The 23,156-nt window shown below is 52.2% G+C and overlaps 1 protein-coding gene across 8 annotated transcripts in view; it reads right to left on the minus strand.

The window, feature by feature from the left end:
* The window catches only part of CACNA2D2 (calcium voltage-gated channel auxiliary subunit alpha2delta 2), a 643,579-nt gene that overhangs the window by 103,857 nt on the left and 516,566 nt on the right, over positions 1–23,156 (minus strand). For all 8 annotated transcript variants that reach the window (XM_039547175.1, XM_039547174.1, XM_039547177.1 and 5 more), the window contains 2 exons: positions 10,150–10,281; positions 9,488–9,545 (listed from right to left, as the gene is read on the minus strand). In XM_039547175.1, coding sequence (XP_039403109.1) covers positions 9,488–9,545; positions 10,150–10,281 — 190 coding nt within the window. The remainder of the gene's footprint in view (positions 1–9,487; positions 9,546–10,149; positions 10,282–23,156) is intronic.

Below are 23,156 nucleotides of genomic sequence, written 5' to 3' on the forward strand. Positions count from 1 at the left end.
CAATGGCCATGCGCTTCTCCAACGACAGGGCAGCTCTCATTCTTGTGTCCTTGCATCGCAGGGCTTGGACGAGCTCATCACACAGTTCCATGAATGTGGCTTTCCTCATGCAAAAGTTCTGCAGCCACTGCTCATCATCCTAGACATGCATGATGATGTGATCCCACCACTCAGTGCTTGTTTCCTGAGCCCAAAAGTGGCGTTCTCCTGTGGTCAGCACCTCCATGAATGCCACAAGCAATCTCGTGTCGTAGCTACTACACGTGGTGAGATCAATGTCGCACTCCTCTTGCCTTTGTAGTTTAAGGAATAACTCCAATGCCACCCATGACGTGTTGGTCAGAGCGAGCAGCATACTGGTCAGCAGTTCGGGATCCATTCCTGCAGCCTGATGAGGCAAGGCGCGCAGTACAGAAACCGATGAAAGATGGCGCCAAATGTGGATGGAAGCAGAGGGATTGCTGGGACACAAAGCAATGCATCATGGGGCATTGGAACAGGACCCAGGATGCTCTGCGACCCGCTCTGCCGTCCTACAACTCTTAGCAGCAGAAGAGAAAGAGGTGCTCTGTGGGATAGCTGCCCAGAGTGCACCACTCCAAAGTCCGCTGCAAGTGCCGCAAGTGTGAACACGCTATCGCGCAGGCAGCTGACAGTGTGAACACCCAACAGCGGTTTCCCTTCAACGCTCTCTTGAGTGGCGCTGTAACTCCCGACGCTGTAACTCCGCCAGTGTAGACATGCCCCCAGAAGCTGGTACTGGGTGACAGGGGATGGATCACTTGATGATTACCTGTTCTGTTCATTCACTCTGGGGCACCTGGCATGGGCCACTGTCAGAAGACAGATACTGGGCTAGATGGACCATTGGTCTGACCCACTGTGGCCGTTCTTATGTTACCAGTGCATCTCCAGATGGCCTGATCCTTCCTGCCATGTCTACATGCTGCTTGGCAAGGACCTGATCCTGCCCTGGTCGACGTCAAAGGCAGCTTCATCATTGACTCAAACAGGATCTGGCCTGATGTGAATTAGTGCTTAATTACTGTCAATTACTCACCATTACTGGGAATTACTTGTAAACGGACAGGCCTTGATTACTAAAGCGAGTGAGGGATGTTCACTAATTGGAAATGATTATATTTTCTTTGGGGGTGAGGCTGAGCTCTCCTCCTCACAAGCAGCCATGGGACCAACCAGTCCCTTTGCTTTTGGCACTGTCCAGGGAACAAGAGATGTTTTCCAGCTGGTAAAAGAGCCCCGTCCTCTCTCCTGCTTTGCCTCGGCGCCCCTGACTCCACATCCCAGACTGCATGTGTGCTGGCCAGGGGAGTGCAAGGGTGAGCACTTTGTTCTGGGTTCTGAGTCCTGCATTTGGCGGCAAGGCATGGGGCTTTCTTTTCCTGAACCATGCCGGGGGGTGCTGTGACAGGTCAGCCACAGCTGGGGGACAGCAGGTAACCCCTCCCCATCCCCATAACCACGAGAAGCAACAAAGAATGTTGTACTGAGTCCTGGAGGGAGGGGGGAAAAGGGACAGGACACTGATTTTTAGGGCTGTCCCCTCCATCCTCTGCTATGAACCCTGGTGCCAAGAAGGCAGCACTAGCCCTAACTGGCACAGCAAGAGCAAGCACTGTTGCCCCCTGTGAGCAAGTCTGTGTGGATTGTGTACGTGATTCCCGCCACTGACATCCAACCCAACGGAAGACGGACACTCTTGGGATCCCTGCACGTTGATATTCCCCAGCACTTGTAAACAGTGAAGATCAGACTTAGGAGAAAAGAAAAGGCAGCCCAGCACTGCAGTGACATCCCCATTAATTGCAGAGATTCGAGCTGGCAGCAAGTCCCATCTTGCCCTGGGCCACTGATGCTCACAAAGGACCCATTCTCGCACTTACTCATGCTGCTGGGGAATAGTTGATACAAGAAGATGCACACACACCAGGGCCATCACTTGGGCCGGCAGAAGACTTGACCGAGGCTGGGTTGAAGTGCCCCCCACATGCTAGCTCCGAACAGATCAACGCTGCAGCAAATACTCAGTTCTTCAGATTCACTTGAAATCCAGAGGGCCAGGGGGAAATACCCTGACACCATCCCCACTCATAAACTTCAGTGTAGAGCATGTGCCATGGACGGAGTCTAGGACAAAAGGGGGCCTGTTGTGGGGCTCTCCTGCTCCAGTGATTCTGAGCTGTTCTAGGCTGCCATAAATCAGAGCCCCACCCAGGCTGCTCTATACCAAGCGCCTGTTTCAGCTCCTGAAGCAGCCCATAATATGTATAGTATAAGGTGGCTTGGATTCACCTTTGCTTCCTAGAACTCTGTGCTTCCCAGAACTGAACCAACCCTCTGAGCCTTGGGGAAGCTGGGAGCTGGATCCCAGTTCTGCAACTCAAGACTCATTTTAAACTGGGGCAGGGTTGCTCAAAACCTTAACTCCAAGGACCCTGGATTATGACTGGGACAAACAACCCAGCCTGGCTGATTCTGACCTCCACCAACGACAAGGAGCAGAGGGTGACAAAGGATCTGTCTGCTGTACCAGGCCCTGGCATGCTTCCGAAATGAGCTCTAAAACCATGGGATCGATACAGAGTTTTATGGGCAGCCAATGGAGAGACTGTAAATCAGGGAGCGAGGGGACTGGAGAGCCCCGTGCCCCTGGTGACATTACAGGTGCACAAACAGGAACGTATGTACAGGTGCAGGTGAAATAAACCACATTAGACTTTGGTGAGTTTCATGGCTCTTCGGGGGAGCGCAGGGCATATTCTGGGCACCCGTGTGAATGGGTCTACCTGCCTCAGCCTTTAAAGCTGGACCCATTTCTCCATCTATAGACCTATGCTCTGGTTCGTTAAACCATGCTCCAGTCTCCCACACTGGACGGCATAAGGAGGCCGAACTAAGATGCTGCTCCTAATGGATGGTGGCAGCGCATTTATCTCTGCGCACTGAACTCGGCATAATACTCAGGGCACTGCAGGAAAAGGGTTTATTTAATAAGGCCATTTATCAAGGCAGGGAGCAAGGGAGAGCTGCCCACTGGCCGTGCTGCTGGGCAATCCAAATGGCTCTTGGCAGGAGCTGTGTGCTGGGCCCCTCACTCTGAGAAAGAAAGGGGGAGCTAAGGAGTTTGGCAAGCTGGAATTTCAGACCCTGAGCTACCATCACATGACCCCGCTGGAAGCACATTGTTATTATGTGTATTACAGTAGGACCTATGGATCAGGCCCCCTTGTGTCAGGTGCTGTACGCTCTAAACAGACCAAAGGGCTTACACTGTAAATAGACTGGCAGAACTCAGCTCTCCTGACTCCGCACCGTTGCCCCACTCACTGGCAATGAGAGATTAGCTCTTGGAATTAACTCCAGGGCCTGTCCCAGCACTCCCCATTCTCCCATCCCAGGAGGGCTCTCCCTGTGTATGTCTGCCCACCCTGGGCAGAGCTATCTCTGAAGGGGCAAGGGAGATCTTGGTCTTCGGCCCAGCTGCAACCTCTGTTTCTCTGCCTCCTTCACCCCACACTTCCCCCTACAATTTCCCACTGCAGCTCGCAGAGTCCAGCAATGGGGACTAGCGATGGTGGGTGTGCTCTCATATGGAAGGCGCTGGTGGCCACTGGTCTTTTGGCCACCAGGCGGTGCACACCTGCTCTGAGCAGGGCCAGGCAGGGCTGTGGTTACGGGAACCCCAACTGCTGAGCAATGCAAGGGGAAAAGGGCTAGTGTAGCCAGGAGGAAGGGATAGCTCAGTGGTTTGAGTATTGGTCTGCTAAACCCAGGATTGTGAGCTCAATCCTTGAGGGGGTCACTTAGGGATCTGGGGCAAAATCAATACTTGGTCCTGCTAGTGAAGGCAGGAGGCTGGACTCGATGACCCTTCAGAGTTCCTTCCAGCTCTATGAGATAGGTCACCAAGGATATGTCTACACAGCAAAGAAAACTCACAGTACTGAGCCCAGGTCAGCTGACTTGGGCTTGGGCCGTGGGGCTAAAAACAGCGGCATAAATGCTCCTAAACCTGGCAGGGGTTGGGGGGTGGGTCTTGGAGCCCAGGCTCCGGCCCTAGCCCCAGGGTCTACACTGCTCTCAGCCCAAGTCAATTGACCCAGGCCTTGGTGCTGTAGGTCATTTATTTCAGTGTAGACATATTCTTGGGGTCTGTCTTCAGTGCAGATTGAGCCCTGGCTCTTACGGGTATTGCTCTAATACTCTCTCCTCCCGCCCCTTCGACACACAAACCCTCTCAGCTGAGTTTGGTGGCGTTTTTAACTCAGGCTAGCTGTCCTGCCTCAGGGTGGGGGGTTAGAGCCCAGCTGCTACTTTCACTCTGCAGTGAGGACGCAGGCTAAACCATGCACTGACAGTCCACTGGTGCCTTCCCAGAATTCCCGCTGTGTGCCCAGGAGGACAGACCCATGCTCACACAGTTCACTGGGAGAGAGTCACAGAGACCCATGAGATGTGCCCCCAGAAGTCCTAGTGACACACACGGGGCAGAGCAGCACCAGTGTGGGACACAGCAACTGGGGTCTGATTTGCAGGGCAGCTGCTAACACCTGGGCAAGGCTAAGTCACGGGCCGATCACCAGGGCTACCTCTGCACTGAGGATGTCCCCCCAGACTGCAGAACCTGCCCCTGCTGTAGGTGGAGGGGGGATTCTCTCCCCATGCGTAACAGCCTCCCTGTTTGTTCCTCTAGAACTGTCCATGTGGGGCGTACAGTTCTCCCAGGCCCCTCTCTGGAGGGCTCACAGCCGGCTCTTCCCACAACAGTTTGACTTTGGTTAGCGTTAGAACCAGAGAAATTCTGAGGAGCAGGCACTTTCCATTCTCAAGTGCACAGGCTTGGGAGGTCAGTCCCAGCTCTGCAAAACACTTCAGTCCTTGTTTAGCTCTGAGCATGCACTTAAAATCCCATTGACTTAAGCCCACGCTTAAGTGCTTTGCTGCTGCTGAGGAGAGAGAATTCATGCTGGTGCTAACAAGGATTGTTCTCCAACAAGCTCCAGGAGAAAGCGCATCAGTGAGGGGCTTAGCACAGTAACCGAACACAAGCCAGCCACACTCGGCTCCTTTCCTAATAACCTTGCACAGCCGCCGCAACTGAGGAAAGTTAATAATTAATGTGCAGCAATCAAAGACAATTAACCATAATGGTGGGGTCATTAATTTCCTGTCAAAGACAGAGCCTGATTGGCGCTGGGGTGCGCGCTCCCACCGCTCCATCCTATTTGTCAATCTGGTGACAAAGCAAGGCTGGGCAGGGCAGGGCAGAATGCCTCTTGAAATCCTATGCACGCCTGTGCAATGTAGTGCCCTCCCTTAGAGGAAAGCATGCAACCCCCCCAATCCCTGCAGTCAGGAGCTGCTGGGGCCTGATCCTGTATGCCTGCCACATGCAGAACTCCCATTGACTTCAATGGGAGCTAGGCATCTGCTTTGGGCCCGACCCTGCATGTCCTCAGTGTGCAGAGCTCCTGCTGACTCCAACCTCTCTCTGACTCTCATGAAGTGTTTGCTGGATGAGGCCCTGGTAAGACAAAGCTGCCCTGCAGCGATGCTGTGCTGCTACAAGCCTGTTTTCAGCTGGGTTTGCAGACAGCCAGTCTCCCCAGGCAGCGTGTTTTGCACACAGTCTTAAGGGGCAAATTATGATACAAACATGTTGTTTTTGTAAAAACAAAGCGGGTTGTGTGGAAATCACGGAAACGATACACAATCCCCATGGAAAACAACCTTCCTTCTTCTGCGATTTCAATAGACAAAAAACCATGGCATTCAAGATCTGAGTGTCGTTTCAGCTGTCCGGTGATTGGCACCTGTGTCAGCCTAGCCTAGGTGGCAGCCTCCCCATGGCAAAGCCCTGCCCTGTGACTGTGTGTCCTCGCTGTTCCTGCATTCGTCTGCACACATCCCATAGTTCTTGGTGCTCAAATGCCCCAGTCAGCTGTGTCAATTGAGAGAGAACTTGTCTGTCCTTCAGGGGGAATTGTGGGAAGGCCCTGGAGGGCTGTCAGCACTCAAGTGATCTTGCCTGCGTCCTCACTGCAAAGTGGGCAGGTTCCAGCAGTGCAGGCAAGTATGGGTTCAGAGTGCAAATAAGCATGCGCTTGAGGGGTTTGCTGTGGATGGCAGGAGGATTTGGGCAACAACACATGTAGGCGTATGGGCCAAGGCTGCAGCATAGACATAGCCATAGTGATAGTCCCAGCTCCTAAGAGCTTAGTATCGCTGGCTGGTCTATGGATACAGTATCCATAGACCAGCCAGCGAAAACAAGGATTATTAAGCCCAGTTTTAAAGATGGGGAATGGAAGCCCAGAGAGAGTAATTGTCATACATCAGTCAGTGGCAGAGGGAGGAGATGAACTCAGATTAATGAGACACCTTTCTCAAGAATGAAATTTGTTCAGATTAAAGAAGCAAAGATGACTAAAGCAACAGGAAGAAGGTATTCCCCAGAGAAACCAACCAGCTCTTTCCTTCTGCGCAACAAATACCGTCAGAAGGAAAGAAAGAAAAGTCTAAACAGTGTCTATTCGTGGCTTCTGGGTAGCAACTTCTCCAAGGGATTCCAGTGTCTGCTACGCGCTGGATGCATAATGTGTATTTATATGAGAGAAGAAAAGGAGTCTGAAATGTGACAGCTTCCAGCACTCCTTGTTCATGTCTAAACACGGATTTAGAGCAAATGCTACATTCATGTTGCCACCCACAGGTTTCCAGGAGAGGGTTGTTTTTAATGTGGCAAACTAAACAAAGAGAACCCACCTGTTAAAAATATCCCCAGGAGAAAGGATGAAAATATATATATACTACACACACAAACCAAGTTGTATGTAATTTCCCACCCCCAGGCTCCTTGTCCCAGTTTACTCCCCGCACACCCGCCGCAGGTCTGGCTTTTGTCTTCTCTGCATTAGTGTCGGGCAGCTTCCTCCTGTCAGGCTGCTTGGGCCCAGCAGGGGTGTCACTGAGAGGGGTCAAGTATCAGAGGGGTAGCCCTGTTAGTCTGGTTCTGCAAAAAGCGACAAAGAGTCCTGTGGCACCTTATAGACTAACAGACGTATTGGAGCATAGTCTATAAGGTGCCACAGGACTCTTGTCTCTTTTTACTGAGGGGGTGTCACTCTCAGCTCTCAGTTCAGGTGCCCAAACTTGACATGGGCTTTAGCTTATCTGACCTCTCAATCTTCGTCTTTAAAGGAAACCTGCACAACACTTTCAAAAGACAAGCTGGGAGCTTAAATTCATAACTTTGGTAGAGGCTAAAAATCATGGACCCAAAGACATTGGATTTATGGCTTATTACAACAAACCGATGGATAGACAGACAGATGATGAAAACACTTTGCTCCCCTCATTCACCACCATGAGGTATGAACTTGCAGAGCCAATGGAACCATTTAAATACTAAAGCCACTATTCAGGAAAGCATGTCAACACATATTTAACTTTAAGTACATGCATAAGGGCTTTCTTGAATCAGGGCCTAATATCGTTAAGCACAGGGAATGTTTCATTTAAAAAACTGGGTCTGACCCTGCAATCCCATCCCTTTGCCTGTGCAGAGTGCCACTGACTCCAGCACATGGCAGGTGGGTGAAAATACCTGCACGGCTCGGGCCTTAGACCCAGACACGTCAGACAATGGAAGAGTTACAGTTCTCAGACCATTAACATGGCTACATTGCGCCTAGTGTGGCAGATCCTCAGCCCTGGTGCGGCCCTGCTTTACAAAAAGGGATTTAGGCACCTGACCCCTATATTTATGCTCCTAAATTCACTCAAGGGTCTGCACCTTAGTGCTTTAATTTCCTGACTTAGGTGCTTTTGACTCCACCACCTTCGCATTGCATCACCCTGCAGGTGAACATGCTCACGCCTGTCTCTCTCCTGGCAGCTGAGAGAACCTTATCTGTTCTGCAGCCAGCCCTGTTGGGATGGGGCTTTGTCTGGCTCCAGATAAGCAGGGACCCGGAGTTTAAAGGACAGACTTTAAACAAGCTGCTACTGTTTATGCAAATGCTGGCTATTAAACATGAAAACCTTCCCCAACTCTGACATTTTTTCTCTTTGTTGCCCTTCCAGGGCTTCTGCTTAGGATGCCCTCCTGCTGTGTCCTTCCAGGAGGTAAATACCTGTTTGGACAAGCAAGGGGCTAAAGAGGACATGGGTAAAACCCGATAACAGCAGTTGTCAGGCAAACAAAAGAAAAGAGCTGTCACCTAAGCAGAGGTAGGCTCAGTGCAGGAAGAAGGCTGTTAGGTAGGGATCAAAGCAGAATGTAGGGAAGCAAAAGCACCCTTATATTTTCTATTACCCCCTGCATCACAGGCAGCCAGTGCCATTTGGATAGTTAAAAGGAACCCCGAATAAACAGGAAATCCCAAGCACCATTTGTGGTGGAATAATTAGCCCTATAGAGCTAGCTCCTCTACCAGGCTAATCGTAACTGATTCAATCATGCTTAACTTGATGTGTGGCTAAATTGATGCTTGCAGCTATCACTTCAACACAGTCTGTCATTGTGCCTCGTATTTCTCTCGCTGTCCTTCTGGCTCCAGCTTTTGAGAGTCGTTCGTTTTTCTTTTTAAATGGGATCCTATGTGAGTGCTGCCTATGAATGAGCCCCACACTTACCATCTCCACTGGGGGCGAAAGGAAGATGATCAACCCGCTTGATCTGTATCTAAGAATCTATCTGCCTAACCCTCTGTCTTCCCCAGAGGCAGGAAGGAAGGGGAGGGGAGGAAAGAAGGAGCCAAAAGCTGCAGCTCCGATGCCCCTGCCTGTGTTATTGTATCCATTTTCCAACACCAATGATGTGTGAAATGAAAATTGGACAGAGCTGGCTGCTCCCAGACCTGGAGTTTCATACAGCCTAGCTGCCTCCCTACAAGAGTGAGCGAGGGATGGAGGGAGAAGGGGAAGAGAAGATGCAGGCAAGAGGAGAGAGAGAAACAGGAAGGGAGGAGACTCCTGAACAGCTACACACCAGGCCTTGGTAAACCCATCACCATTTTAATAGCTGCTTGTTGGGGCAGTGCTGGGAGTGGGAGGGGCCTGCTGTGTTCATTTACATGCAATTGCCCAGAACGCTCTGCCAATGCATGGCCGTGCTGGCAATTTACAGTACCTGAAAGACTGGGGCGTTGACCATGGTATTCTTGGCTCTTTTCAATGCCCTTTGTGACCAGGTCAGCTTTGCTATGAGCTGTTGGAGCCTTGAGGCAGCACAGAGCTCCATGAAAACAAACAGCTGGCTACCTCAATGGGAGCTTCCAAATATGGGTGCAGCCTGCAGGGGGTGGGCCTAGCCCTCGGTGCCCAGGAATTTGCTGGACTGTATGGAAGGCAGGTGCCCAGATTGTAGAAGTGGTTCAGGGTGCGCTCACCTCCCATCCCGGTATGTCATTCACATGCAGCCCTCTCGCCCACCCCCCGGGGGACTGTTCCCCTCCCCTCTCACCAAGGCCTCCTGCGGACGTCATACAGGTCGATCTTATTGGGAGCTCTCCAGGGGGTGGCTGCAATGAAAACAGAGGAGATGTGAAACACCGCTGGGGAGGCCGATGTCAGCACACGGGATAGAGGCTGGGGGAGGGGAGGCAATGAGCTAGCTCATTGGTTCTTAATCTATTGCCCATCATGGGCTGCAAATGCAGCTCTCTGTGTTATGTGGGCCGCATCCACACAGTATATATTCTACCTGGATAGCCCTGAGGATGTCACATGGGCTGCAGCTGTGTGCTGACTGGGCTGCCCGTGGGCTGAGAAACAATGAACTACATGCTCCCTGCAGAGGCAAAGCTGCTGTGGATGTCAGCAGGAGCTTGGCCGGTACTGGGGGCATGTGATCAGCCCAGTGCCAGAGGAGGGGCCGAATGCTCCCAAGGAGTTAGGTATCAGATCGCAATGCCTTATAGGCACCTGTAAAAGGACTGTGAATCTCAAAGCCTGAGTTCAGCACCTAAGCTCCCAGCATGGCACTAGGCAGCACTGTGCTGCTGCCCCCTAACCTGGGCATGCCCCACCTCCTAGCAGGGGTGTTTGAGGCTGCTGCAGTTACTTGGGGGCCATGCTGCCATGTTTCCCTTCCCCCCAGAAAGCCGCGATGCCGGCGCAACAGACCTGGGTAGTAGCGGGTCACGCCAGTGGCGCTGCCGAAGACCTGCCACAGCAGAGATGGGTCTTCCTTCCGGTTCTCGATAAACACGTCCTCCAGGGCTTCAGTCCAGTTCAGCTCATTGAGGATCACGGTGGCTGGAAAGGAGAGAGCCCAGACGGGCTGAGTGGGGGTGTACAGGACCTAGGGAGAGGACCTCGTTCATGTCCCATCCTCGGCCTGAAAGGGGCTGGCCAGGGAACACATGGACACGGCAGGCCATGTCCTCCGCTGGTGCTGACTGGTGTAGATCTAGACCGCGGCGCAGCTGGCCCAGGAGAGTAACAATACCCAGCAGCTACTGCTCTGCTGTGAATCTCAGCTGTGTGCCATCACGTGGCTGATGGTAACCCTTCAGCACATCCTAGCGCTCACTCAGTAGCCCCTGTGCCTCCCCTGATACGGGGAAGGAGGGGTGGGAGACCCCCACTCCTGCAGCAGGGCACAGGATGCAAGGCTGGGGCCAAGGGGATGCTGGGGGTGGGAGGGCAGGGGGCTCAGAAATGACAGCTGTGATGCTGGGGCCCCAAGAGCAGAGCACCATGGAAGGGAGAGTCTGGGCTCCATGAGGCACTGGAAGCCGCCCCCCAGGCCCAGACGTGGGCACGTGGAAGCCAACGCCAGGCAGAGGTGAACCCTGGTTTGTCACAGATCAGCCTGGAGCTACCCAGCTCTGTCTGGGCCGCGTCACATCGGAATCACACTCAGCACAGTGCTGTCCCTGGGCCCCGTGTGCCCTCCTTCCCTGCCCACTCAGTGCACTGTGCCAGTGTCTCACCCACTGCCAGCCCCTGGGCCTGGGCTCCATCTCCTTCCTCCTCCATGTCTCCGCTACCCACTCACCATCCACCAGCGCATGCCCGCTCTTGCCCTGATGCCCCTACACCCAGCATGGGCAGTGTAAGCAGGCAGCTACTCTGAGGGGAGCAGGCCTGGGTCAGGGCAGGATCTGGCCCCTTGAACCTAAGTCATGTCACACCACAACTCTGGAACTAAGACAGTGTAGTCCCGGGCCTTCTTTGTGTTGACACCCGATCCTGCAACGGAAGGGCTGATCCTGCCAACGCTGGCTCCCAAGTGCAACCACTGGCCCAGGGGTGACCCCATTGTAGTGCAGGGGGCTGGTCTCTGCAGGAGATACTACACGCAGCTGTCAATGTTTGCAAAAACCGATCCTCAGGGCATGTCCTGGCAGCAGTTCTGGGGTGTGGCTTCAGCTGGCCATGCTGGGGCTAGCTTTAACCTGGGTATCCCGTGTCCCAGAGCAGTGGAGCTGCAGCAGCACACACTTCCGCGGGGTCTCTATGAGCCCTCCTGAACCCTGCATGATTATCGGACAACTCACCTGCACTAGGACTCGAGTGAGCTACAGCCAAGCAAGTGAGCTACAGCCAAGCCCCGTCACTGCCATATAGACCTACCCTCTGGCTGTGAGCTAGGGGCCTTCTCCTGTGTCTGCGTACCCCAGGGTTGCTCTGTTCTCTGCCCGATCCTCAGGGGAGGGGAGTCTGTGACTGCAGCTGCCGAGGTCCCTAGTTCAATGGCCAGGGTGGGCCAAGATGGGGGTCCTCACAGATCTGAGCTCCATGGCTTGGGGTACTTTCAACCTGGGGATGGGGAGATGGACAAATCCGAGCTTCCCAGACTGATTGTTTCTTTCTCGATCAGCAGCTGGCAGAGACTCTGGGCCTCTTCTTCACACACTATTGCACAGATCCAGAAAGTCACCCCAGGCAGGTGTCAGGCTCCCAGTCTGAGTGGCTGGTGGGCAAAGGACCCCCCTCCCCAAAACGAGGAACTGCAGGAGGCACATTCAAGCCTGTGGTATGTGCTTGCTGCCAGAAACCCGCAGCAGATGGGAAATAAATTGGGTCTGTTTCCCATGGGGGCCGCGTTCGAGTCCCTCCTCCATCAGCCAGTCCCCAAGAGACAACAGGTGAGAGGAGCGGCCCTCCAGGAGCTCGCCCCACTCTGCATTCACACCGGCCCTCGTGCTCGACGCAAAAGCAATTAAGACACTGGCAAAGAGCGATTTGAAATGATTCCGCTACTGAGGCGAGCGATGAGCTCAGAGCAGCCTGACTGTGATTATCAGATGGGACTGGGACTGCTGAAGTGCGTGGGACAGGCATGCGGTTAGTCGATCTTTACAAGGAGTTGTTTCTTTCAGAAGCCTCTAAGGATAGTACTCGAGTGGGGCAGCTCCTACAGGGCTGAGCCGGGGGCAAGGGGTAGCTGGGGACATAGGGGGGTTTCTGCAATGACACAGGGCTGAGCTGCGGAGCTGAGCACGGGGGAAGAAGGATGAGGAGGTCTGAACCCCGTAGAGTACTCTCAGGCTGGTGAGTCTCTCAAACTCCTCCTGCTGAAGATCTCGGCTCTCTGCGAGGAGGAAAACATAGAGCCTCCTGCAGCGCACAAGTGGGCTGAACTCTCCCCACTTTACAACACAGCAACTGCGCCTGGACTACAACCCAGGAGTCCTGACTCCTTTCATGTTATTGGCCCAGTCCATCTCTCTCTCCTCCCTTCCTCTTCTGCAGCCTCTTCATGCAGTGGGAATAAGAACCTCGCCTGCCCCATCCCCTCCCCAGCCCCTTTCTGAAACCCCGGAACTCTGCACCTGCTTGGGGAGTGCCCACCTGAGCCCAGCACAAGCTCCTGCCTGCTCTGCCTCCCTGCGGCTCCACTCTCAGCAACTGCACCACATGTCAGGGGAGATGCTGCTCCATATGCAAAGGTAGACAACAGCACAGAGATGGGAAGGGGCCTGACCCTCTCCAGCTCAGAAGAGATTTCACAGGGTCACCACCCCGCCAGACCCGGCAATGGCGCAAAGTGTGTCGGGGGGGGGGGGAGGTATTTGGAGCAGGGCAGGCTGGCAACATCTGAGACGGGGTAGACAAGCCTAATGCTCTGCAAGCCACCCGTCCCATTTGGGGTTTGAAGTGCACGCTGGTGAAGGAGCGGGGAGCACTGAATGGTGGTATCCATCCACGGGCAGGACAAGGGAGGGAAGAGACAGGGAATAGATAGGAAAGGAATCCCTTCTCTTCCATCCAAAGACTATGTGAGCATTCCCCCTCCACCAGTGCCCCGGCACCACAGCGATATGGCAGGTGCAGCACAAACAAACGCTTAGGCAAAACAGATCGATGGCCAGAACAATGTCTGCATAGAGCGAGGGGTCTCAGATTTCAGGCGACAGCATTAACTGCTCCCATGGCACCTGTGCAGCACCGCTGCTGTGCCGGGCAGAATTTGGCACTGGGGGGCTTGTTCCCAGAGCAGGGGCTTCTGAGGGGCCTTGCAGGCTCTGAAGATGCCCCAAACTTGCTGGGAGCTCAGCCCCATGAGCTGAGGGATTTTCAACATTTTAAAAGCCAACATTCTAGGAGAGCATTTGTGGCTCTGAACGCCACTCTTGAAAGCAGAGCCGTATCTTGCCTGAAATTAAACAGAGGAAAAAACCAACCACCACAAACTGGGCAGCCCCTCCTAGCCCTGCTCCCTCCCAGTGCCAAGAGGGGGTGCCAGCCTGCACTGTGGAATGGCACGATGCTGACTGCAGTGTCATGGCCTCAAACCTCAGCTAGGCTGGCACACACCTCCAGAGCAGCTCCATGCCCTTGAAGGGCTGCAGCGAGAGCCCACATTGGGATGGGTGGGATGAGGGGACTGGGCAATCCAGCCCCATCAGGGCTCGGGGCAGTTGCAAACGGGGCCAGTTTTGCATCCAATCTCTCTGTTGCTCCCCTTTGCTGACACCACCTGCTGCGCTGTTTGCACATCCCAGTGGGGGCTACTAGGCCAGAGAGGCTTGGACACAACCTGTGCCCTGAGCAAGCCAGCAAGGCTGCTGCCTTAGAGCTGCTCTTGGTCTCCAGCTTTCTGGCCATTGCACCGGTTTTGGTTTCTTGCATTCTCAGTGACCTTGTGAGAGGGAGATTAATCTTCCTTAAGCAGCAGTTTTTGTACCTGAATATAAACATCATAGGCTGCCCTCAGGAGACAGCTACCCAGAGAAAATCATGCTGGCTGGATCCCCTCCACTTGGGTGCTGCACCCAGGGCCCCAGGGCTCAGGAATCCAGGTCCAGTTCTCCCCCCAGGGCCCATGCCATGCAGGCCCAGAAACCCAGATCCAGGTTCTCTCACGACTCCAATATTCTGTAACAGCCAACGTTTTCCCATTGCCGACTCCCTAGCGCTGGTGATGGCTACAGATTGCCTCATTATCCTTCCTTCCTACCTACCTAGCTGTATCCAAGTTACTCTACCTTGCCTATTACTGAGCAGTCACCATCTGCTAGCTACACTCCTCCTGTAGATCCCATAGCACAGGGGTTCTCAAACTTTAGCAACCCAAGGACCCCCATTTTGGTTTAAATTTTTTCACAGACCCCCCCCCCAACCCGCAGATCAGCCCCAGGCCCTGCCCCCCCTCTACCTCTTCTCTCAAGGCTTCACCCCTGCTCCTCCTCTTCCCTGCCTCTTTCCGCCTCCTCTCCCAGCACCTCCTGCACACCCCTGAACAGCTGTTCCCTGGCATGCAGGAGGCACTGGGAGGGACGGGGAGGAGTTGATCAGCAGGGCTGGATCTGGCTGGGTCCCCTGGAGCACCCTCACAGACCCCAGTTTGAGAAACGCTGCCATAAGATACAGAATTTGCCTCCATTCTCTGCAGACAGAACAGGCTCCTAATGGTCCATCCAGCCTGGTAACCTGCCTCTGCCAGTAGCCAAGGTCATGGTGGCCTGCCGGTGGCTGTTGCTGGGAGGCTGGACTTGGGTTCCGGGCTCAGTTTTATCCTGGGAGTTCCACCTATTCCTCCCCAAAGCCCCCCAGGCAATTCCTCCCCATCCTTAATGTGACCGATGCCCTTACAACCCCTTATGGAGAGACAGCTATCAGAGCTCTGCTCAGTCGTCCTGCAGCATCCCTGACCACTGAAGCAGTGTGGCCCAGTGGGTAGAGCACTGGACTGGGATGCAGGAGACCACTTAGCTCTGCCCTGACCCTGCTGGGTGTCCTTGAGCAAGTCACTTCCCTCTCTGCACCTCTGTTTCCCTGCTTGCCCTTTGCCAGGCCTGTCTGTTTAGGCTGTAAGAAGCTACCTTTGAAGATCTGGGCCCAAGCTCTTTGAGGGAGGGGGGGCGCAGGGGCTGCCTCTCAGTAAGTTCACATGCAGTGCCCAGCACAAAAGGGGCACTGATCTCAGCTGGGGATGCCATGTGCTACTGTACACAAAAATGGGGAGGAGGGGGAAGGGCTCCGAGAGGTTTCGAAGGCGCTAAGGAGTTGTCCCCAGCAGTCAGCTGCAGGGCTGCTAAGGTGCTCACAAGAGGGGCTTTCTCATGTGCCCTGGAACAGCTCCACCAAGGTTATGTTGGGGACAGCTGACTGAGGGGGTGCGCCTGCATAAGGGATGCCTGCACCAAACTCTCTCACATCCCAGCGAAGATGCAGGGAAGCCCGGGTGTGCAGGGGAGAGCCCGATCCTGAAACACTTTTGGGTCTCCAGGCTGCAGCAGCACACATTGGAAGGTGTACGGGTGCTAGAATGTACCAACATTTGTCCTGCCAGCTGGGGAGTTTCACAGAACTGAAGACTGGAGCTTCTCTTCCTTTATTTTGTAAAATTGCTTCTCCTTATCCATTGTATTTTTTGTAACCCCACCCCCAAACCCCCAGGAAACTCCAGTGGAAAAAACTGTGAACAGAACATTAAGGTGACACTGCTAAGCACTGAGAAACCAGGGAAGGCCAAAGGTTAGGTCACACATGTAACCTTAACTCTGCCCCCTCATGGACATAAATTATGACACAGTCTATTCCTACATGATCCCATATCATTTCTCTAATACTGCAAAACAACATGCAGGTTTTTAGATAGCCCTGTGTAGCAGCTTCTTGTGCTATGCACTGCTCCAGGTATCTTAAGATTGCAGGGAAAAAATGGCACGATCAGTTGTATTATATGAGAACTGGCATGTGACCCGAGGAATATATTTAGTTCTCTTAGAGGTTCCTCGTACATCAGTCCCTTCTCTAAACTCCTTAGTCACCCTTATTACCCTTCCCTCGAAGCCTCAAGGCACATTGGAGACAGCTCGCCAGGCCAGGCAACAGATGAATCATGCTGCAAAGAGCTGGGGGTGCAATACGCGGGAACACACAACACAAGGACTATCCACTGCCCACTATCCTCTCCCAACTTTGGGCCTACAGCTATCCAGTAAAGGGGCCATCGATTGGCCCTTGAGAAGGAGCATCTGCTGGGGCCATAAAGAAAAACACCTTCCCATCAATTTCATTATTTGTTACTGTTATGCGACTTGCCCCAGCACTATGGGGGGATCTTATCGGTCTGGGGTCAGGGTGCAGCTGAGCACAGAATGGGTTAATAGACTGTAATATACGACCCCTTTCTCTCAGATCTCTACAATGCTTTTTATGGAGGAAACCCTGCATCATAACGGGAGTCGCTTGGTGCGAAGCTCTTAAAAATTTGGCTCTGACCTGTCACGGAAACATGATCTTAAGGGCCCTTAACTGCAGCTGGAGTCAACAGAAGCTCAGCGCCGCTGCAAATCAAAGCTTAGCTTCTGTCAAATCAGCAGTTAAACACTAGTGGTTGTGCCTCAGTTTCCCCCATCTGTAAAATGGGGATAATAATAGAGTGCAGTGAGGATAACACCATGAATGCCTGTGAGGTGCTCAGACACTAATAATCAATCAACCAATCAATTAAATAAAATATTGAAAATCTTTTCATTTTTAAGTAACTCCACTTTCATTTTTAATTTCCTCCATCTGAGAAAATAAACCTTTCCATAATAGGTATTTAATTCCAGTTAATTCAGGCATGTGGCAAAACCCACAGACACGTGGTCTCATTCACTTCTTCTCACACACGGCTTCTCAAAACCAAACCTGTATACACAAAAACCATGCGCCTCCCAAACCGTGCCAGTGTTGTGCTGCAAAAGCACAGGTGCTGGCAGATGGCTCCAACCCACTCTGTGGACCGGGTACTCGCCCCAAGCAACTGACAGCCAGATACGATGGGAACGTGGAGCTGGAAATAAGGACTGATTCATTCGAGCCCAAGAACTGACTAATGAGAGGAAAATCAGAGACTCCCAACCTCGCCCATTAGACAGAAGAATAAGCAGATGCCCACAGCACCATGGTGGCATACAGTCCTCTATGTTCTCCTTTGTCTCTAAAGGCCTCCTTTTCTGTTACTTTCCTCCTGGTAGCCAATCAATGGCACAGCACACGCTCTGCGACGCCACATTAGCAGGAGTGAGGAATGTGCTTTACGTATTGATCTCCTTCAATGTACACAATAGAGAACGGAGAGGAGAAAACAAAAATTAATCTCTCTGGAGTCTCCTGCAGCCTCTATCTTGATGCCCCGCCGGGGCGGGCACTGTGCCCTGCAAATCTTTTCTGAACGGCACAGCAGCAACAACTTCAAAACCAAAAGTCTTCTTTCATTAATGAAAATAAACATGTCTCACCCAATTCTGCACTGGAGATTCTGGGGCTGGTGTAGCTGGGAGCTCCCCCACAGCCAGTGTGCTTGCCCCACTCCCTACAGCGCCCCCTGCTGGGAGAGGCCAGGACTGAGGCAGCTGGGAGCTCCCCCACAGCCAGCCTTCCCCACTCTCTACAGCACCCCTGGCTGGGAGAGGCTGGCGTAGCTGGGAGCTCAGCCACAGCCAGTGTGCTTGCCCCACTCCTTACAGTGCCCCCTGCTGGGAAAGGCTGGGACTGGAGTAGCTGGGAGCTCCCCCATAGCCAGCCTGCCCTGCGCTCTACAGTGTCACCTACTGGGAGAGGCTGGGACTGAAGCAGCTGGGAGCATCCTTTGGTAATATACCCTTATTCCATAGAAAAAAATCTCTGTAGTAGAATGTTAGAGTTATACGGTTATGCCTTCGATCGTCAGAAAATGAGCAGGTCACAGTTGCATGCCTACCCTTTCCTCTGCCCCCTTGTGTGTATGCCAAACAGGCTTTAATGACAGGAACACACACTATTTGTCAAACCATATCCTATATCAGACAGTTTTTTCTACATCTTAGATACACACATGCAGCATGGGGTAAGGTATTTTTATTAATGTCATTGACCTAATGGCCTGAGAATATTTATACTGATTTAGGGCTGAATCCCACACTGGCCCTTAGCCTGTTATATATGACCTGTTGTCTTCTCTCTAAAGGCTGGATCGGAATATATTTCTCTGTATCATGCCCTATACAGTGAAGAGGACTTTTTTTTCCCTTCTGCAGACAGATATGTCTCCAACCAGTAATTTATGATGTCAGTATCTCAGATGCTGTTTCTCAGAAAGCTGCACATACTGAGTTGTGTTATCAGTGTATTTCACATGATTTCTTGTTTCACTGTGCCAACAGCTGTATTTTTTCCATGAGGGAAAAAAAACCTGGTGGTGGGGAAATGACAGATTTCATGGGAAATGGTTACATTTCATAACCACCTCATTTAATTGTGGGCATCAACCAACACAGCTTGATATGGTACCCAAGATAGATCAATACACACAAGACCTCAAGAGAAAAACAACGAATCACCATTCACTGTTAGCTTCTTCTTCTTGTTATAGTATTGTTAATAAAGATCTGTTATGTGGTTGGGGTTGCACTGTGCTAAACACTGCACAAACACGAGCAATAGTGCACTGAGCCGGACCAAAAGATGCAACACGTGGGTATCTACGCTTGTAGAAAAAATTGCATGATGTATTGTTGTGCTGAAGGGTATTTGCTAATGGCTGCCGTGAGGTGGGTCTAAAGATAATCAACAGAAGGAGAAAGCAAACCCCTTTCTGTAGTCAAAACAGCTGAAGATAATGGAGCTGACCAGACAAGGCACTATGATGGATGGCAGGTCAGAGCTATGCCAGGCAGGTACTCAGAAGACCCAGGTTGTAGTCCTGGCTGTGCCACTGATCTGCTGGGTGACTTTGGGCAAATTAACTCACCTCCCTGTGCCTCACTTTCCCCATCTGTTATGATCCTGACCTCTCTTTGTAAAGCGCTTTGAGATCTGCTGATGAAAAGTGCTAGATAAGAGCTAGAGACTATGATTATTATGGGTAAATTAACAGAACTCCCCAGATCTTCCTCTCCAGCGAGCGCTGTGTCTGCTTCCTCTCAGGGTCTCCCTCACACAACTTCCCCTGGCTGCCTGCCCCCAACACCCACAGCTTGCAACCAGCATCACCCTGTTACTCTACCCCTAATAATCATGGTCTCTAGATGCTGCTGAGGTCAAGGAACAGGACTGTGACCATTCTTTGTAAACATACGAGATTGCTCCAGGAATGTCTCTGACTTGTACCACTGATTGTTCATCCTAATGGAACCAGCCCTGCAAGGTTCGGAACTTTGGGTAACTGCTGGGTTCAAGGGGCAATGGTATTATTTGGGAAACAGGCTGTGACTATGTAATTAAAGGCTGCATCCTTATTTGGTTAAACCAGTTTCCTGGGGCATGTCCCGGTAATTCAGATATCCCAATAGAGTTTGTTGGTACAAGCAGCAAGTACCATGATATTTTACATTTGAAAAATGATTTTTATTCCTGCAAAGTGATGTCTGCGTTATATACACAGGGCACTGTGGAAATGCAGCAGACTCTGGGGAGGAGAGCAGCAGTCAACCAACACACAGAATTGCTGCACAAAATGGCAGGGCTGAATTTTATACGTCTCCTGAGCAAATCTCTTCTCTCGTGCACTGCACTATGGGCTCGTCATCACCCACCCACACAACCAACAGGGATTCGCTGTATAAACCCTGTTCTGAACAACATACACAATGTACTGCATGGGGCCTTGAGGATAAACGTCTGAGACAGTCCTGCTGAGACGGGAACCAACAGCTCCAGGGAGAGGAAATATTTCAAGCCTGATACTGAACCCACAATGCCAGTTCCTCTGCGTGCTTTCTTTCTTGCTTTCTTCTTAAAGCAACTTGTCTCTTGACAGAAATGGCTCAAGCCCTCCCCCACTCTGATCCCTTACTGATCTCTCCTGGATGTCTGTCCTGCTCACCCATGGTTGGGAGAAGGCATCAGAGCCAGGACAGAGGTTCTGTCCACAAAGAAAAACCTGGGGGGCCGAGTTTCAGAGCCCAGGTCTTACAGGACTCAGGCTGCGGGACAACAAATAGCAGCATAGATGTTCCTGCTTGGGCTGGAGCCCGGGCTTTGTAACCCGGCGAGCAGGGAAGGTTGACACTGCTGTTTTCAGCCCGTCAGTCTGAGCCCCACAAGCCTGAGTCAATAGACCTGGGCTCTGAGGCTCAGTGCTGTGGATTTTTCTTTGCAGTGTAGATACACCCAGGCCCAGTCTCCACTACAGGGTTAGGTCGATGTAAGCTGCCTCATGTCGACCTAGCTGTGAAAGTGTCTTCACTTAAATCTGGCTCCCGCTACACCAATTTAGTAACACCAGCTTCCCATGTGGCGCAGAGTGAGTGTAGACACTGCATTGCTTATGCCAGCTGATACTGGCCTCCAGGAGCCATCCCACAATGCCCCACACTGACAATGCAGTCGATACAAGCACTCCTGGTGAGGACGCATAGCACCGACACAAGGAGCCAAGTGCGCACACAAGCAATGTAATTACTGTGGTGGCTGCATGCTGATGTAATTTTATAGTGTAGACATGGCCCGAGAGGGAGGGAAGTTTGCTTTCTGTGCAGTGCTCAACCTCTCCGGGCCTTTCTGACCCCATCTCACAGACGGTGGCAATGGTACTGGCCTAACCTCTTGGAGGAGCGGCATGAGGCTTTGCTAAATAAGAGTTGTGAAGTGCAGAGTTATTTAGGCCACTCAGCAGAGGGAAAGGGACACTGGCATTGCCAGACTGGCCCAGACCCATGGTCCATCCAGCCCACGTTCAGTCTCTGACAGTGGCCAGCGCCCGATGCTTCCGAGGGAAGCGACAGAGCCTCCCAGTAGCAGATGTGGGATAAACTGCCCCCGCCCCCAGCCTCATCCTGGTCTCTAATAGTTAGAGATTGGCTTAAACCTTGAAGCCTGAGGTTTAATCTCCCGTCCATCATTTTTGTTCTCATTAACTATGATAGATGTGGATAGCCTTGATCTCCATATAAGTGTCCAACCCCCTTTGGAATCTTGCTCAGTTCTGGGCCATGGTGACTTCTTGTGGCAATGAGTTCTGCAGTCTAACTGCATGTTGTGTGAAAGACTATTTCCCTTCATCAGGCTGAATTTGCCTCAGGATTTGCCCTCCTGAATCCCAGCGCAGTGCATGGCTCCCTCGGCTGCTTGGGGGCATTTTTTGGTGGGGAAAGCAACAGCTGCCCCTGTTTTTCACTGATGCATTTGGAAAGTGGGTCCGGCGCGCCTGCAGTAATTTAGGAGATTAAGCAGTAGCGTATGTAACTGAGAGGGCCACACAAGATGTACAATGGAACCTTAGCTATACAGTTATGTGCTTAGCAAGAAAATGCCAAACAAAATGTCCCACGCATGCATGAGGCCTGATTTTCCGTAGGTGAACACAAAACTAAGTTTCTTCAGAACATTTTAAAGCACTTCCAAGAGAGGGCTACTTCTCTCCCAAATTTCAACTTTGCACCCCCCTGCTGATTCTCCTGCAGAGCAGTTCAAAAAGAGAATGCAAAGGGGTTTTTTTTGGTTTTGAAATGGCGAATGTGTGTATTTTTCTTCTTTCTACCCTTTCCAAAATGGATGAATGGGTTTTGCTCAAACATTAAACAAAGGCCACTTTTGAGCAGGGACCACAGTTGGAAAATTCCAGATTTCAGAAAATTGTAAGTCACCAAAACCAGAGGCTTAGAATAAAAACTCTCCTGTAGCCTTAACACCCATGAGTCATTCCAAGGCTTTCCAGCAGATACAAATATTCCCCAGAGCGACTTCATAGCCAAAGCTCCATACAGGTGGGGTGTTGGGGAGGGACCCAGATGTGTCCCTTGGAAAATCTTCTCCTGTGCCAAGTGCCAAATACTTTTGCCAAAGCCTCAGGCAACTCCCCAAGCCAGGCTGATGGGCGCAGGAAGCTTCCCTTGCTATGCTGAACCTGAACACCAGGGTGAGCGTGTCATCTGGGCGCTGGGCTTTGCATGTGAAGGCTGCTGGCCTCTTGATGGTGATGCGGTTTGGATCCTAGCTGGACCCTGCTCATTCCCCCACTCTGCTTTGCCTGAATGGCCCCTTTGCACTTCAGAGGGAGATGGGGGCAGGCCGCTTTGGGTTGTGTGTAAACAGACAGTTTGCGGGTCTCCTTTACTACAGCCAAGCTGCTCCATTATTATCCCCTGTCAGAATTAGGGGAGTGGGCGAGCAGAGGGCCTGATCCTGCCAGCTGAGGGGACTTCCCCATGTGAGGGGCTCAGAGACGCCCCTTCCTCTCTGCTGTCCCACTCCTGGGATTCTCTGCTGGAGCTTCTTGTCTCTTATTAGTGGGACTGAATCAGGGGACTGGGTCCATCCAGGACTCCTTCCCCGCTCAAACACGTTCCAAATCCCCATTTCTCTCTCTCCTTCCCCAGCACTGCCTCTGGTGATTCCACCGCCTCCTGATACGTGAGGCTGGATCGAACCCCTCCAGGCGCCCTCCCCACCTCCAGACAGGCAGGACCAGGCAACGCCCTCTAGCAAACGATTAGGGATTTAATTAAAAGTGACACAGTAAATAAAAAACATGTAAAATGTAATTTGTGTGTGTAGTGACGGGTGACTGCGGAGGGCGTTTCATTCCATGTATTAATTAACATGCCCACCGGCGATAGTGCCCCTCCAGTGCTTCTGTGCCAGACTGGCATGAGACAGGGCTAGGGTGCTGGCAAGCCAAGGGGCACTGCCTGTGCCTCTCAATCCCACTCGCGCTCCCCGACAGCCAGCTACACCTCCAACATCCCTGGGGAGAGCTGCTGCCG

The sequence above is a fragment of the Mauremys reevesii genome, linkage group 7 (genome assembly GCF_016161935.1).
Source record: "Mauremys reevesii isolate NIE-2019 linkage group 7, ASM1616193v1, whole genome shotgun sequence".
In the NCBI taxonomy this organism is placed as follows: domain Eukaryota; kingdom Metazoa; phylum Chordata; order Testudines; family Geoemydidae; genus Mauremys; species Mauremys reevesii.